The sequence below is a fragment of the Chenopodium quinoa genome, unplaced genomic scaffold (genome assembly GCF_001683475.1).
Source record: "Chenopodium quinoa cultivar QQ74 unplaced genomic scaffold, ASM168347v1, whole genome shotgun sequence".
NCBI classification, from domain to species: Eukaryota; Viridiplantae; Streptophyta; class Magnoliopsida; order Caryophyllales; family Amaranthaceae; genus Chenopodium; species Chenopodium quinoa.
In genome coordinates this window covers 1,218,910-1,236,529 of record NW_018742441.1, presented here as the reverse complement: position 1 = coordinate 1,236,529, position 17,620 = coordinate 1,218,910, and the positions used below count along the sequence as shown (strand labels likewise).

General features: G+C 39.5%; 2 protein-coding genes across 2 annotated transcripts; one reads left to right on the top strand and one right to left on the bottom strand.

Moving 5' to 3' along the window:
* Positions 1-851: 851 nt before the first annotated feature.
* Positions 852-3,984, top strand: LOC110716447. The gene is made up of 5 exons (XM_021895069.1): positions 852-1,299; positions 2,040-2,141; positions 2,884-3,002; positions 3,129-3,250; positions 3,565-3,984. Exons 2-5 carry the CDS (start codon positions 2,045-2,047, stop codon positions 3,878-3,880), a joined length of 654 nt encoding a protein of 217 aa, XP_021750761.1. The 5' UTR covers positions 852-1,299; positions 2,040-2,044; the 3' UTR covers positions 3,881-3,984.
* A 610-nt stretch (positions 3,985-4,594) lies between these two features.
* Positions 4,595-7,596, bottom strand: LOC110716431 (RNA polymerase-associated protein LEO1-like). The gene is made up of 2 exons (XM_021895047.1): positions 6,149-7,596; positions 4,595-5,816 (listed from the first exon to the last, which is right to left on the bottom strand). The coding sequence occupies exons 1-2, from the start codon at positions 7,311-7,313 to the stop codon at positions 4,792-4,794; spliced, it is 2,190 nt and encodes a 729-aa protein (XP_021750739.1). The 5' UTR covers positions 7,314-7,596; the 3' UTR covers positions 4,595-4,791.
* Positions 7,597-17,620: the final 10,024 nt, after the last annotated feature.

Sequence of the window (17,620 nt, the reverse complement as noted above, 5' to 3'; positions counted from 1 at the left end):
TGAGAAAAATGATTATTTAATGTCTATTTTGAATTTAATTATTTTTCTTTTTTAAAAAAAAAATTCTTTGTCCTAAAATAATTGACAAATGAAGCTTTGTATAGATGTCAATGCAATAATTTGACCCTATTTTAACATAAGTAAACATTAATGAAAATTATTTATATATAAAAAAATGTATTATGAAACTTTATATCATCATCAATACCTCTAACATCATATTTGATGATATAATATGTTGTTATTATGTTAATAAAAAACTATAGTCAAAGGTAATTTTTTGAATAGTCTCGATTATTCTAGGACAGAGTGGTAATATACATATTAAAGGTAAAGTTAAATGCTATTCAGATTTTTTTTTTCATAACTTTAGATAGACTTGGCAAATGGATCATTCGGGTCGGGTTAATTAACATTCAAGTTGGGTCATGTCATTTTGGGTTTTGGATATGACTCAAGTTAGGTATCGAGTCAAGTTCTCGTCAAGTCAATTTCGGGTTGGGTATGTTCGGTCGGGTCAGACCATTTTGGGTGAAGTATGTTCGGGTCAAACTCGACTCAGTTCAAAATTAGGTTGGCTTATGTTCAGGTTGTTCAATATGTGGATCAAACTCAAATCAATAATTATATATTTTATTATTGTTATAATAAGAACTATCAATTCGGTTTATGAGCTTGGCTACGGTTGAAGATAGACAATTTGATGAGTTATTTTTGACACTAGACATTTTTAGTTCAATTATAAGATAATTTTGTAATTCGGGACATTTCAGGTCGGGTATCGGATTTGTTCAGGTCAATTTTGGGTATTGGGTTTGTTTGGGTCAAAAATTTCGAGTCAGGTCAACTTCGGGTCGGGTATGTTCGGGTGTCAGGTCGGGATTGGGTCAACTCCATTTTTAGGTCGGGTAAATTCGAGTGCTGGGTCATTTTTGAGTCGATGTTTTGGGTTAATTTGGGTCATGGGTTAGGTTATCGGGTCTAGATCAGAATTGTCAGGTCTAACTTTAGATGAAGGCATGAAGCCCAATCCGGTCCAAAATCGATTTTGAGATGCTATAAACCGGACTAAATACAACTGAGCAACTGACGATGGGAAGTAATTTCTTGACATGAAGACCGGACCGGGGTCGATTCGGACCCACTTTTTTTTTTTTCTTTCTAAGTTTATGATCTTTTCGCTTCTACCGTTATACGCTACACTCCTCTCCGATCTTCTCCCCTCCACTGAAGCGCACTCTGAGTTCTCCATTAAAGCGGTTTCTAAGCTTTCTCTTCTCCATCTAAGATGATTCTGAGGTTAGTTGATTGTTTTTTGTTTTAATTCTTCGAATATCAATTTCTCAATCTAGGTTTTGATATCACACTAAAATCAATTTAAGGTTCTTCTAATGTGGATTATTAAACTATTGGTTATAATTACCGAAGTCATGATAACTTGTAAGCACCGATTTTGTTGCTAGAATCTTTTCTTCTGCAATTTACTTTGACATTCTTAAGTAACAACAATTTTGAGTTTAATTTTATAATTGAGTCAAATTTGATTGTTAATGTGTTAATCTTTCCTAGACTAATCACCTCCACGAGTCGAGTTGAGCCGAACCGAGCTTGCGCCCGATTAGCTTTGAGATTTTGTTGTGAATTATTGTTGTTTGGTTCCTTAATTCGATGTTTAACAAACAGTTTAAGGTTGTAAGAAACTTAAGACTAATCGTCAGGAAATATAAATATTAGCGAAATGAATTTATGCTATCAATTTGAAATTTCTTACATACACCCGGGTGCAAGATGCACTCAAGATTATTTTTTTCGCTCATTTGATGATTAAATGAGTTTTCAAATTGAGCAGAAAAATACCCTTGGACACATATTGCACCTGGTTGTATATAACAATCTCTGCAATCAATCGCTTGATTGCTATTCACATTTGAACTTTTAAATGTCACTGCTATTGATTAATTAATTTGAACATCAGTCTCTTTTACATCCTTTATGTTTCCTTAAATTTTGATTCACCTTTCTATATATGTATTCAATAGCTGACATGGAGGAGGATCAGGGAGTAGCTGTTACGGCATCATCTTTGGTAGACACGCCTGTTTTAGATGATGCTGAAGCTGGTGAATTATCGGCCACTGATAGTAAGTGGAGTTCTTATAATCCTACATATACAGAGGTGTATTATTATTTGATTAAGGAAGTTATGGTTGTGCCAAGCGTAAATTTGGCCAACAGCTGTTTAAATTTTGTGTCGTCTGTTCTTAGATATGCGTATGAGAAATTGGTAATTGTATGGGTTCGCTCACTTAGTGAACTTGATGGAACTTTCTTACTTCTGATTCAAAACATGATAGTCCAAGATGAGGTAGATTCTTGGCTATATAACATTGTTCAAGACTTCCATTCTTCTATTGTGTTGCAAAATTTTTTGTCTATAATTATTAATTAGTGGGCAAGAGATTCATTTTCCATGGAGGATGATAGTTTCAGGGGTGATAATAGATTGTTTTCTTCAGCTTTACTAAATTAGGCTCTTAGAGAGAGTTTTGAGCTGAGGTTTTTATTAAAAATGATTCATATACGCTAAAGCATATTATAAATGGTTGTTTCTTTGGATTGAGCAATGTGTGGATCGTTATACCTCTGTAACGGATTCATGTTAATAATAATGAACTAGACTCTTTTAGTTTTTGAACTTCAAGATTTATGTGGACAAAATTATGTAAAAAGTTGAACCAAAATGTTCAAATCAGATAGGCAATTGTGCATAAAGAGACTTGTTAATTGTTAATGTGGTGTTGTTATTGACTGGCGTTTTTGTTAAATTAGTCTAGTTGGAATCTAAGAGCTAAGGATGATTGATGTTTTGCTTGCGAGTTTCAGAATCACATGGAGGTAGCTTATCAGATGATGGAGTTTGGTTGACTGACTGTGATGAGGAAACAGATGAAGCTTTTTATTTGGATAGAGAAGGGAAAAGGAGACGTGAGGAATTCTACAACGTATGAGTTGATTTGTTAAAATTGTTGATTTTAATTTTTTAATATCTTAATTTGTCTGGTTTCCCTGTATTTCTCTCTACACCACTTGTACCTAGCTGAGTGAAATTCTTTCTAATGATTTGATAGGCTGGATATCGTGATGGTTTATCAGCTGGAAAAAATGTTGCTGCACAAGAGGGTTTTAATCAGGGTTTCAAGGATTCCGTGATGATTGGTAACAAGTGGGGCATTGTTAGGGGTGTTACCAGGTAAAGAGCATCTAGGTAACTATGAATTATATGGTACCTTTCTATTTTTGGTGATGTTTTTTATGAGTCATTTGGTCCCTTAAATTTCTTAAAAGCTATCTTTCCTTATTATCTGTCCACTTGAATTGTCATATTCCATATTATCTGTCACAAGAATGTTCTTCAGTTCAAGAAACCATTAATGCCAATCCTATGACTAATAACTCGTTACAATGTGGGCATAACTTGAAAAGACAATGTTAAGCAATGAAGTATTTTTTCTGGTAATTTGAATTCTTTTCAGTTCCTTTCTTTATTCTGCAATCTTGTTGTAGTGCCTTAGCTCATATCCCGAATGAGCTGAAGCTGAAACTTGTTGAAACTGAAGATAAGGGAAAAGAGTTTCAAAACTTGTTTGTGGCTGTGGATTCTATTGGAACACAAGATGCATTGAAGCTCTTTCATGATTATATCAAGCGAGGAAAATCAGCAGAAAGAAGGAATATTGCTGAGTCTGAATCCTCAATCTCCCATCCAACTGTTACCCAACAGAGTAATTTGGAGAGTTACTTTGAGAAGCTGGACTTACTGTTAAGAGAATCCCCCATGGTTGATTTGCAATTGGAATTAAATAAACTCAGAGTGTCTTAAGGTTGTAGAGTTGTAGCTGCATTAATGTTATACCTTGTACTGGTTTTTAAGGACGCAATTTTTGTCAGCATTTTTTGTTGTAGTGAAAATGTCCATATTAATAGAAGGGAGTGAATTTTCCATATTATTTCTAATATATGACAATACAAAGGCCTTCCACAAATTGTTTTCATGGTGCCAGTTTGCTGCTACATTTCCTCATTTAATCTTCTTTAAAATATCAAATTTACTTGAAACAGTTATTATTTTATGATTATATTACTTGAGATGCATATACAATATACATGCATTGATTGGTTGATTAGGAATTTAGGAATGAGTAAATGACTGAATTATTGTATACAAAGGCTTTTATTTTCTTGAAATAATGTCAATATCTTTAATTAAGAAAGATAGGACAAGTAACAACTATTTTTTTGGGGTTGGGGTTGTGGGGGTGGTTGGTCTGACCAACTAACTCTTTAAGTAGCTTGTTGAGGAATTGTTTTAGATATCTATATCAAATCAAGTCGAGATGGAACAGTTGACAGTTTTAATATTGGATATCGGCACTGTAGTCGAGTGGTTTCTGCAGTTCCATTGGAATCGGACTACTTATTGACAGCATGCAACATCTTCAGAACAATGAACAATAAACAGAGAGAGAACAAGTACATGAGATGCCTAGAAGAAAGGATTAGAAATCACAGAAATGCAACACATTTTTCACACAAACCCCATTATATTTATACTTTTCTACAGGAAACTTGTGTTTTTATTTATTTATTTAAGTTGTCAGATAAATTATAACAGTACATGAAAAGTTATACTGCTTAATATTCTGATTGGCCTTTTGCCAGACAGCTGAGCAGCAGATCTTCTTCTTACTAATCTATATGCAAGTTAAATTAGTAGATGGTAGAATTTACACATCATAAACTAGCTGGAGGAATGTCAAGCTTTTCATGGTCAGATTCTGATGAATTTTTCCTCATGGATTCATCCTTTGCTACTGGCAGTACAGTTTCATAGGCTTCAACTAGTAATGCGACCTTCCTCTTTTGAGAAGGAGTGAGTTGGTTGACTGTCTTCTGCAGTGCATGATCAAGCATCCATTCCTCTGCATTTCTCCTACCGTCAATCTCTTGGTGCCTCAGATCCACTTTCTCTGCTTCTGGATCAGGTTCAACATCAAGAAAATTTGGCCCTCTTGGATTGAATTGACTCTCTTCATCATCTTCATCTGCTTTCATGCATCTCATCCCTCTCTTTAATTTGTTACAGCTGTTGAGCTCCTGGTTGCCATCAGATTCTCCATTGTTGGAAGTGCATCTGCTGGTTGCTTCTGTGCTGTTACTGTTTTCCATTCCTGATGCTTTATCTCCTTCAACGTAGTTCTCATTTGATTCAAGCTCACTTGAATCATTTTCATCTTCACATTTTTCTGATCTTGTACTGAAACAAATCTCAACTGCAGCTTCATTCGCTTTCTGTCCTGCACGGGTTGCAAAATCACCACTGTGATCTGTACCGTCTTGATCATCATTATTGGCCGTGCAAATTCCCTCCTTTGCATCAGAGGTTTCTAATTTCTCAGTTGTTTGTGGCATCTCTGTAATTTCTTCAATTGGCTCTCTTTCTTCCATACCAGGGTCAGCAGCATTTTCTTCTCTGGCTTCTCCTATATTGTAGTCTTCATCTGATTTTTCGCATTGGTCACCCTCTGTTTTAACTGGTTCCTGGTAAGAATCGAGACCTTTGTCTTGAGCCTCTGTAATTTCTTTGATGAGGTCAGTGATAATTTCGCCTTTTGTGTTAGTGGGCTCATCTACCTCGGTGTTAAGTTCAGTTGCTTCATCTGCTAGGGTAGAATCCTCCTCAGCTACCTCATTCTTTGCTCCAGAATTCATTTCATCCTTTTCTTCGACCATAAGTGGCTCTTCTATGTTCCTTTCACCTGAATCAAATGTCAATAAGTCAAGCTGCTGCAATTATCAACCCACATCAATTTCACTATGTGAATAGAACCTGACATTATCTGAAGTGCAGCTTAAAAATTACTACTACATCTGATTGATTGTCGAAACTACACTTTTATGATCTTAGAAAGCTTACTTTCATAAGAATGCAATGTAACCCTATACTCCAAAGAACTAGGCATTATCTTAACATTTTATAAGATATGTCTTGCTATTATTTTTCATGCTCCAAATAAAACTAGTATAGTAACAAACTGTGAACTTATTTATGTGTCAAGAGTAAAACATTATGATCAAATAGAGAGAATACCTGTCTGGGCGGACTTGCAATCTGGTAAAGAATCAGCATCACTGAAACATAGGTACTCCACAATTTCGTCATCAACATATGGTGGGTATTCATGACATGTCTCCAAGTACCCGCCATGGCTACTGCCTGTCTCAAAATCAGATTTATTTTCATCATAACTGCAATCGCTCTGAGCGTGAATTTCACAGTTGTCATTGACACAAGTTTGCTCCTGTTGTTCCCACTCTATGTCAGAGTTTCCACAGCTAAACTCATCCAAACTGACACTGGGAGAGCTCTCAACCTCTTGGTAACTCTGAACTGTTATCAGTGGATAATCTTCATCTTTAGGACAGAAATTCAAGTTTGAATAATTAGGTTCTTCACTTTGATCAATCTCAGAACATGGTCCATCTGATAAGCTCTGAGACACTGGTGTATCAACCCCTCTGTCTGAGACATAAATTTCGACAAAGAAATCCTCCTTTTGTTCCTGTTTTCCTTTCCCCTTACATTCAGATAGCTTTGCTTTATGAGGGGAAAGAACTTTCGGTGTATCAACCTTCTGAGTCTTCAGCAGCCTCCGTCTTGTAGACATGAAACGCTTCAGAGGAGGCGCAGGGTTATGGTGATCACCATTAAGGGAACAATGATTATATGAGCAGACTCTTGGTACTGATCTTCCTTCAGCTTCAGTAGCCCCTGGCTTGAGTTTAAGGTAACGAGGAAACTTCGAATCTTTCAGGGTTGATGAACAGGTTGTTGTTCTTGCACAGTGCTTAAAGCTAGGGACCTTTGATAAAGTCCTTACTATTTTATAACTAGATGATGTTCTGCTCAATGTTTTTGCTACTTTCTGCAGTCTTTCCTCCTTCCTTGCCTCATAACTACGTGTACTCTTCATATAATTTGGAGAAGTATCAGAAGACTTACTTGATGATTGTGTTTTGGGGGTTGATGACCCAAGAGAGGGTGGTTTACCAGGACGACGAAGCACATCATGGCTGCCTTTCGACGATGATCGGAATCCAACCTCGATGGACCGAGATTTCTTCATCTTTATTCCATTCATATCAGCCCCTTTACTCATATTGCCATTATGGTGGTTTTGAAGAGAGGGTTTTGTGTAAACCTGTATTTTCTCTGTTTTAATGATGTTATTATTTCCCACCTTTCTTTGGACCATCTTCAAAGATATGAAAAAGATTAGTTTTTGGGTTGCTTAAAAAAAGAAGTTCGTTTAAGGCAAGGCAAGGCCAAGTTTTTCTTGCATAAACAATCAACCTAAGATGCTTTTTCCAAATTTTAGTTTGTTATTTTAGTTTTAGTCGGTCGCATTTTTTTGTCCTCATTTTAACTGTTTTTTATTTTTAATTTTATTTTACTTTTTTATTATAATTTTTTTAAGGTGTCAACTTTGAAAAAATGCTTAAGATAAGGAGCATGATGCCGACTTTTAAAAAATGGGTACTTTATTTTCTAAATGGGTCCACTTTAATTGCATTGTTTTTGCACTAAATGACCTTAAAAATCCAGAATTAAGGGCATCTTTTGTCTTTCTAGAATTTTCGAAATGATGGTAAGTAAAGTAGTGGTTGGTAGTGTTAGGCTTTTGATGACCTATACTTTATGACTTTACCTTGGTATATATTATGATTAATTAAGCATAATCTTTATTTAATTATTGATTTTTTTGCTTGTTAGTAACAAAACCAATTGAATCTTTGTAACTAAGACTATATCCTCAATAAATTGTTTCCTTGGTCGCCAATATCTTATGCGATCCTTGTTCATATCAATATCGATATCCACACCGTGGCTCCTGCATCATTTTACTAGTTGTATTGATGGTAATTTGTAACAATAGATAATTTGGGTGAAATTTGTTTACTCTAAACAGTGGCGGATCTTGGACGAAAATATTGAAGGAAGCGAGATTTGAGCCTTGAACCTCTTGCTCAAAAATAATATTACCATGTCCCAAATTTTTTTTGTAAGTGTATTAGGTTAATTAAGTTCAATAATTACTTAATCAAATAATTTATCAGGGGTCAGACTCAGAATAACCCTGGTGGAAGGTCTCCCTTTGAAAATGAAGTACTCGTTTCCGTTTCCGTTTCCATATGGAGTGTTATTCAATAATTGTAGATGTAAAAAGTAATAATCAATTGAGCTGATATCTTGTTGGATCGGTTTACAACATTGTTTTAGTATAGAGTGCATGTGATAATCTCTTAAGCCTTAATCCTTAAGGTAGAGATATTAATTACAAATAAGTCCTACTTCACTTGGTCATTTACACAATAAGTATGTAGCTTTTCAAAATCAAATAAATTTGACAAAGACGTTATTTGTCGATCTTCTTTGATTTTCTCTCTAACCTACTCAAACTCTTGTAGTGTTATTCACTCTTACAACCTCCCTTTTTTACATTTTCAGAGAGGCCTTGCTATTTTGCAAATCGTTAGGTTTCGAGAACAAATCTATGTATTTAAATGTTTTTTTGTCCGTTTGAATAAGTTACAATGATAATACAAATTATTAGGGGTGTACAAAAACTGGACCGGACCTGAAACCGGACCTGAACCGACCTGATCCGGACCGGACCTGACCCGGACCTGTTGATTCAGGTCCGGTCCCGGTCCTTAAAAATCAAGGTTCCCGGTTCCGGTCCGGACCCGGTCTAAACCCGGGGTTTTCAGGTCCGGACCTGAAACCCGGAAAAATTGTATTTTTTAAAAAAAAAAAAAAAAAAAAAAAAATTCAAAAATCAAAATTACGCTGCAACCCTAACAAACAGCTATCTGACTATCTCCATTCTCCATTTCTCCAAGACTCCATTTCTCCAAGACTCCAATCTCCAATCTCCGCCGACACCTCCTGCCTTCCTCACTCTCTCAGGCGAAGCCCCTTGCCCTCCCCCTCGAAACCCCTAACATTCACTCCTCCCTTGAAAACCCCTAACATTCACGCAATCACGCCGGTAAGTTATTTTTGGGGTTTTTGGTGGTGAGATTCTAGAGCTTATCTTGAGATCTTGCTGGGCAACAAAAAAAGGAGAACTTTTTGAGCAGCAGAATAGCGAAGAACACCGAAGGAGGCTTGGTTGGGTTGTTCTCTGGGCTAGCGAAGCTGCTGCAAAGTAGCAGAGCAGCGGCGGTAAAGCAGTGCAGCAGCGGTGAAGCGAAGCAGCGGACGGAGAAGTCGAGGTGACTTAGCTGTGTTCTGTAATCCTTCATTTTCTACGGGAATTCAGAGGCTCTGCTTTGATTTTTCTGGGCTGGCAGAACAACGGATCTGTGAAGAAAACCACCTAAGTGAAACAGCAGCAGCGGTGAAGCCGTTTAGTTGGAGTGTCGTTCGTGGTTGCTCTTTCATTGATTTGGTATTCTGAATTTAATTGATTATTTACAACTTTTGCATGTAGAATTTCAATTAATGAGTACTTTGCTAAATTATCTAATTATGTTTGGGTATTTTGTATTCGAAATAATGAATTAAGGTTTTTTATTAAAAAAAAAAAAACGAAAAAATCACAAAACAGGTCCATTCAGGTCCAAACCTGGACCGGACCTGATTTTTCAGGTCTAGCCCGGAACCGGACCTGTTAATTCAGGTCCGGTCCCCGGTCCTCATAATTACCCAATTCAGGTCCCCGGTCCAAACAGGTCCGGTCCAGGTCCGGTCCGGTTTTGGACCGGTGTACACCCCTACAAATTATAATCGAAGTTGGAGAGATTTGAATATCTGATGTATTAAAACAAGCTCTTATTAAAAACTAAGATATTGTTGAATTAGTTGCCTCTTTTACATATGAGACATATAATGTATAAGTCCTAAAAATCAAAACTTTGTATTTGGACCTAACCTAATCTTGGCCTAATTATTAGTTGTTTCGGGTGAAAACAATGGGACCTTCGGATGGGTCCTTTTCGGTGGGCTGAAGACTGAACTCGGTCCAAGTGATGACTGGGCCGAGGGTTTCCTGCACAATAAACACACGTAAACTGGCCTTGGGAGTTATGCCGAGGAAGGCCCCTCCGATGCCGAAGTCAATATGGTGATTTTAGAGAGAGAAAGCTATGCAAGAGTATTAATTGCTTGAGGCTCTAAGTGAATGAATGTAGAGAGAGAAGATTGAATTTTTTATACCTTGACATAAGGGAGAATATGGGCCTTGAATCAAATGGGCTTGCCATATTGACTGGGCCTTTAACTGACTTGGCATGGATTGGAGGATTGAACCTTGACCTTGGGGTTGAACCATTTATGGACTAACCCAACTGGAGTAAATTGGACCCAAACAACTTGCCCCCCCAGACCCGATTTGGAAGCATGACGGGTCGGGTTTTGACTTGCATAAAATGGAGGGAAGTAATTGGTTTAATTAGGAATTTTAATTGGACAGTTATTGATGAATAACTGTTGTTTGGAGAGTAGTTAGCGAAGTGGAAAGGATTAGTGGGCAGTTTAATTAAGTGAATGGTATTTAACGGTTATTTAGAGTGAGTAGTGGGGATTTAATGGCGCTGACTCCCAGAATTCCTTTTTTAGGAAATATTTAAGCCAGATGCCCTTCTCTCTCCTCATTTCTTTGCCAAACACCTTTGAATTCACGACAAACCCCATTGCATCCTTATACTTTCGATTTCTGCTTATTAGTTGAGATTTAGCCTCTAAAACGCACATTCGTTGCCCCAAACTCATAAATCTGTCAATTTCGCTTCATATAAAGGTAATTTTTCTCGAATTTTCTTCGGTTTTGGTTGATTTTTGGGTTACCCTTGCTTTTTCGATTTTCCCCCTTTTTTCGCTTTCTTCGATATTCCGGTGACCAGAATGGCTAGAGGTCAGAGACGACAACCAAGAGAAGCGGAGGGTGGTGAGGAAGAGGTTCCTTGGCCTCAGCTTCAGCGTGCTGGGCCATTGAACATAATGCCCCCTTTGAGCGGGCAAAACCCTCATCTTAGGGAGAGGAGAGAGGTTCCTGCTGAAGGAATTAGAGCAGTGTTGTTGTCTTTGGTGTCTCTCCGAGGGACGGGGGAGGCTAGCACTTTTAGCCGAGGCGAACGCTAGCTTCGGGGCCTTGGGATTTTCCCCTAGAAGCTGAATAATGGGACGACGTGACTCGGAACTACGGGTTGATGACGTCCGAACCCTACGGATGGTGGGTTAATAATGGTTCGGCTTACCGCTTTGCCGAGCAAATTGAGCTCTTCTATGGCATCATGGAAGAAGATGGGTACTGGTGTCGAATGCCCAAAGCTGAAGATCGAATTCATTGCCCTCCCCCTGTTTATGTGGGAGTACATACCTGCAGCTGAAGTACGTGCTTCGGTTTCCTCTACACCCTTTCGTGGTAAAGGTGTTGAATAAACCGAATCTCTCTATGTCAATTAACCCCAGTCAGCATCCGAAGGGTCATGACATACCTCTAGGTGTGCCTTTTTTACGCCCTCGAGCCGAACCTACACTACTTCAAAAAGCTGCACAAGCTTGTGCCGAACCTTCAAAGCGATCATGGCGATCATGGTGCTGGGTGGTGGCGTATTGAGAGCGTAACAGGCCATCTCACTATGTGGCCGAATGATACTTTGGAAAAGGATTGGCGAGGCCAATGGACGCCCTCCGATGCTGATCACCGAAACTTGAGAAAACCTGATCCGAAGATGGATGATTTGGGTCCCGAAGAGGATGGGGCTGCTAGGAATCCTAACTATATTCAACTGAAACTCTTCGGCAAGAAGAGGAATCCCGGGGGAACGGGCCGAATGTTATATATGCCCGAGACTTGGCTGCCCTGTTTCCACTACACCTTCCAGGAGCACATGCTTGTTGTCGTCGGCCTCAGACAAAAGTACCAAGGTGGTAAGAAGCTTCGGCTGGGGCTGAGGACTTTATTTTTTGTTATTTGTCTTTGCTGTCTGTACTTTCATCGTTTATTTATTTTTTGCTGACTCATCTGTTTTTTTAGAGCTGTACGAGGGCAACGCCGAGGTGAACTATAAGCGCTTGGGATTGACGTCAGCCGGATTGTGACGAAAAACAAACCCGATATCACCCCGTCGAAGGACTGTCCCCTCTCCTTACACTAAAAAGGTTTACGATAACTAGTGTCGCTGACTATCTGAAGCAGAGGCGTTGGTGGGAGAAGAAGGACCCTTTCTTCCGCCTAACTCCCGAAGAGGAAGAAGCTGCTGCTACTGCTGCTGAAGCTGGGACTTCGGCTGCTGAGGAGGCGGCAGAGGTTGCTGAAGACTTCGGTAAGCTTTCCAGACTAAGGCATTATTTTAAGCTTGTCTCATGCTGCCTCTTGCCCCCCTGTCCTCTTCTGATGCAGGACGAGGAAGAAGAAGAGAGAGCAGACTTCGTCGAGGAGATATCTTCAGACGGTGAGGGCCTAATGATGCGCCGAAAGAGAGCTGTGATCAACTCTGAGCAGTTCGTGGACGCCCCTCTATCGAAGAGGTCATGGACCGAGGAAGATACTCTTGCAAATCCGCAGCAGGTGGAATTTCCTCCTAATCCTAAGGCTGCTACCGAAGGAGGTGGCGTTGAGAAGACTCCTCCCCGCATTGAGAAACATGGGGAAGAGGAAGTAATGTAGCCGACACCTGAAGCTCAAGAGGGAGCAGAAGTGGTGCCCTCCCTCGGCACGTTGCCGATTCTTTTTCAGCTGAGATCCAGCATGAAGCTGAGAAGCCGAGATCTTTAGCCGAGGGAGGTGGATAGGATAAGGATGTGGAGATCTTGCATCAGCCTCCACAAATTTTCGCTAATAAGGAACTTCAAGAAGCTGATCTGAAGAAGAGAGAAAGGCTGCAGAACAGCGCAAGACTAACATTCCTTCTTCCTCCGCAGCTGGTTCCTTCAGGACTTTAAATTCCTCTGAGATGGGATTTGTTTTGTCCCGTCAGTCCCCTTACCTCAGTGCACCCGAATCGCCCTTGACGAGTGGCGTCCACACGCCTACGCTTACTTCGGCGACCCTGCCAACGATTCTGAGTTGGACAGGTTGAGGTACTGGACTTTTGGAGCTCCTGAGGTTTCTGATAGGGTGCCTGGCCCTTTAATTTCTTAGACAATTAAAGGCTGCAGATGCAGGTAACCTTCCCATTTTTCAGCTTTCCAGGGTTTTTTTTTTTTGTTGAAGGCTTTTCTCCTGCCTTGCAGATGTCGCATAACCACTTCGTGGCTGTGGTTATGCAAGAGGAGCTGGAGGCCAAACTAGAGGAGGCAGAAAGAAAGAAGGCTGAAGCTGAGAAGGCGGCTGCTGATAGGGATGTCAGTGGGGCGGGTCAAGTAGGAGACCCGCCCCATCCCCGCCCCAATAGGGCGGGGATGGGTCTCGGTTTGGCGGGTGGTGGGGCGGGGATGGGGATAAAAACCATACCCGCCATGGGTGATGGGGCGGGGGTGGATTTTAAGTTGTACCCACCCCATCCCCGCCCCGCCCCACCTGCCCCACTTCGTACCCGCCCCATCCCCACCTCATACCCACATCTATAAATCTTTTAAAGCAAAATTACATACTTTTATTCTATTTATAAAATAATTACATGAAATACAATATTAATTATAATACTTTGTAAGACACTTATATTATAACACAAAAATGTGTATAGAATGTTTTATTTTATAATTCGTATTAATTATGTAAGATTGTGTATTTGAGGTACGAATATTAGGTGGATCTTGGGTGGGGATTAGGCGGGTCTTTGGTGGGGAAGGATATCCAAGTGGGGGGTGGGGCGGGGATGGTTTTGGAGTTGTACCCAGTGGGGCGGGGATGGGGATGAAAATTAGACCTGCCGCGGGGATGGGGATGGGGATGGAGATGAAAATATTAGGTGGGGATGGGGATGTGAAGGCCAACATCCGCCCCGCCCCATTGACATCCCTAGTTGTTGATGCCGAAGGGAAGCAAAAGAAGATGGCTGATGCTTTCAGCACCTTCTGCCAAGAAATGAAATAGCACATCCTTCCTATAATGGATCAAGGAAAAGCTTTGATAAACGATTATGAGACCGTCGACATCCCTAGGGAGCCCGAATAGAGCACGAGATCGATGAGGGAGGCCAATTAAGGCTCAAATTGTTGCTCATGAAGAAAAGTTCCAACAGAGGGAAAAAGAACTAGTAGATGAAGTTCGGCGTCCCGGCAGAGTTGTTCAGGACAGAGATACCAAACTTGCCAATGCCGAGGCCGCAACTGAGACCAAAGAATAAATAAAAAAACTACCAAAATATCCCCCTAAATTACCAAAATCTATGAAAAAAACTTGTAAAAGCAATGTCAAATTAATGAAATTATCACAAATATATCTACATTTTTAAATAATAGAAAATCAAATTAGTCAATTCATTTGAATCACATCTCAAGGGATAATTAATCTAATGTAACTTCTCAATATAAAAAAAAAGGGATTCAAAACTCATGTTTCATGTTCATGTACAATAATCGTATTGTCTAAAATGATGTAATACTTGATAGGGTTTTTTAATCTTAATCACCCTAGATGATAATTTAGAGCTCTAATTGCAGTCAATAGAATTAAAAATAATAATAATAATAAATAAATAAATAAATAAACCTTGCAGTCAATTAGGCATAAATTGAGGATTTTTTGGCCTTTTTTTGGATAAAATTTATCTTCATTTATCTTTACCTAAAATATTTAGTTAGCTTTTTTATTTTTATTTTTTTAGGAATAAAATACTTAGTTAATTCCCTTTCAAAAAGTACAAATACTTAGTTAATTGTTAAAATCTTGGAAATTTTGCAAAATAACACCACAAAAAATTTGAAAAATTGATTATAACACCTCCAAAAAAAACTTTAATTATAACACCACAAAATAACACCGAAATTTGATTTCACCATCACTTAACGGATTCTTGGATGGAATCCGTTAGTGGGACCCTAATAGACATGTGTCAATAGGCTATTGGTTAAAAAAATTAATTAATTTAATTTTTTTTTTAAAAAAACATTAAAAAACCTTAACCGACTAAGCCCAGCCCAGCCCCACCACCGACACCGTAACCCCCGCCGCCGGCATCCCTTGCCCCCACCTTAACTGTCAAAAATAGCCCAACCACCACTTCTTTAACTGACGACTCCACCGACCTTCCCCCTCCTCCTCGAAAACCATCCCTACCCATTCAAACCACCCAACCCATTCTCCCCCTCCCCGAAAACAACCCAATCTTCACCGAGAAATCGAGGTTTTTTGGACTTCAAAGGTCGATTTCATCCATTTGGCCGTTTTGAGGGCGGAGGGTAAGGCCGAAATCGACCTTGGAACCCCAAAGTGGTGGAATTCGTGATGGTTTGTACGTTATGTGGTTTCTAGGGAGAGGGAATGGGGTTTCGGCGACGATACTGGTCGGGGGAGGAGTTCGGTGACGTATCTGGGTAGGGAAAAGGAGGGCGGCGATGGTGGTGATGTTTATGTGGTTAGGCTGACGGTAGTGAGGCTGGTCGGCGGTGGTGCGGCATAGGAAGCCTGGTGGTGGGAGTGGTGGCTGAGTTGGGTTTGAGGTTTTTTTTAACCAATTAAGATGTGACACGTGTCTATTAAGATTTAAGAATATGTTAAGTGGTGGTGAAAGCAATTTTCGATTTTTTTCGTGGTGTTATAATTAAAGTTTTTTTTTTTTTGGCAATGTTATAATCAATTTTATTTTCAGTTTTTTTATGGTGTTATTTTGCAAAATTTCCTAAAATCTTATATTTATGTTAATGTTTGATAAATAAATGGTGTAGGGGGTAGCTCTTGCTGAGCTATTTACCTCCCAGTTGAGTTCATCAAGAAAGGCTACACCGCACCGACAAGAGCTGGCATGACTGACCTCATACCATCTCTTGAGGAGCTAGTTGTATAGGATAGCTCCCGCTTAGCTATTACCGGGCTCCTAATTTGACTCACTGGAGTGCGCACTCACTGTTGGAAGGACACTCAATGGGGCTCACCAGCTTGACAGAGTCAGCCCGCAGGTTGACCATGTAAGACTCTCCGCAAAGGAGATCGTATACCTATAAAGGATAATGTACAACGGAAAAGAGGTTAGACACATAGGTTAATACACTCTCTCTATCTCTCTAACTACACTTTCTTTCTCTTCTAACTCACCCTTTTCAGTCTAATTTCAGCTCCTTGGATACACTGATGTATATTATGTTGGCTGAACTACCACCGTCGATCAGTACTCCGTCCACTTCCTAGTTCGCAATTATCACTATGACTACCAAAGGATCGTCGTAAGGGTAAATTAGATTTCTTGAATTTTTTAAAATGTAAGAAAACAAACAACACTTTGCTGACTGATCGCTGACTAGTCATGACATAAATGATGTGTATATTATATTTTTTTTTTAATTTTTAAATTGTAATATTTAAAGGCTAAGATTAAGCAACAAACATAATATATGGTTCAGGCTTAATCACTTATTTTAGTCGTCCGTAATCGCCTGTAGTCGTCTATAGTCGACAACTATGCTAGAAGGTGCAGTTGTTGCCAAAACCAACCAAGATATTCCCAACAATCAGGTCTCCAACTTTGGCCGTCTACTACCATTTTAAAGATAAATATTAATATTGTAGATTTTTTCTAGTAGAGATAGTTCGTATGATAATGTTTGTAAAATGTCAAATTAGTAGATTTTCATAATTAATTATATAAAGTGTATAAAAGGGTAAAACCCATAGCCAAAACCTTAATTATGTAGCCCTTAGAATACGCTAGAAAATAGTCAAGAGTCATTCTACAAGTTTGTGTCTCATATAGTATACAGAAGTTATATAAATCAGTTAAGAGAATGATCAATATGGTGGATTGGGTCGGGTCATTTCGGGTCGGGTCAAAAGGTTATCGGGTCAAGTTCGGATCGGGTCGGGTCATTTCGGATTTCGGGTTGATTTCGGGTCGACTGATAATCGGGTCGGGTCAGGTTTCGGGTCACACTTCGGGTTGAGTTCGGGTTGGGTCAAGTTTGGGTCAGGTCAGTTTGGGTTGAGTCAATTTTCGGGTCGGGTCAATTTTTGGGTCAACTTCGGGTGATACATTGGGTTACACATTACAGATTAATACAAAAAATTAAGTCAATTTGATTACGGTTTATTTTTATTTCAGTTTGCTAAGGTCAAGTCTTTAGCTTAAATAGATTCTGGTCATTTCAGGTATAAGATAATTTTGGTTCGGGTGACTTTGGGTTTCGAGGCTATTTGGGTCAATTAATTCAATTTAAAGGTCGGGTCAACTTCGGGTCTCAGGTCAACTTCGGGTCGGGTCATCTCGGGTCGGGTCGTTTCGGGTCCGGTCAGATCCACTTCGGGTCGGGTATGGGTCGGGTCGGGTTGATTCGGGTTTCGGGTCAATTGTGGGTCACTAATTTCGGGTCGATTTCGGGTCATGGGTCGGGTCATTCGAGTCGGTTCATCGGGTATGGGTCAGGATTGCCAGGTTTATATATACCTTGGACTCTTGCAAA

Bases quoted from the DNA above. Each gene is read 5' to 3' on its own strand.
- LOC110716447 (XM_021895069.1), top strand. From the start codon at position 2,045: ATGGAGGAGGATCAGGGAGTAGCTGTTACGGCATCATCTTTGGTAGAC. The intron at 2,142-2,883 runs GTAAGTGGAGTT...TGCGAGTTTCAG, and splicing joins TGAATTATCGGCCACTGATA to AATCACATGGAGGTAGCTTA. The intron at 3,251-3,564 runs GTAAAGAGCATC...ATCTTGTTGTAG, and splicing joins ATTGTTAGGGGTGTTACCAG to TGCCTTAGCTCATATCCCGA.
- LOC110716431 (XM_021895047.1), bottom strand. From the start codon at position 7,313: ATGGTCCAAAGAAAGGTGGGAAATAATAACATCATTAAAACAGAGAAA. The intron at 5,817-6,148 runs GTATTCTCTCTA...CATTTGATTCAG, and splicing joins TTGCAAGTCCGCCCAGACAG to GTGAAAGGAACATAGAAGAG.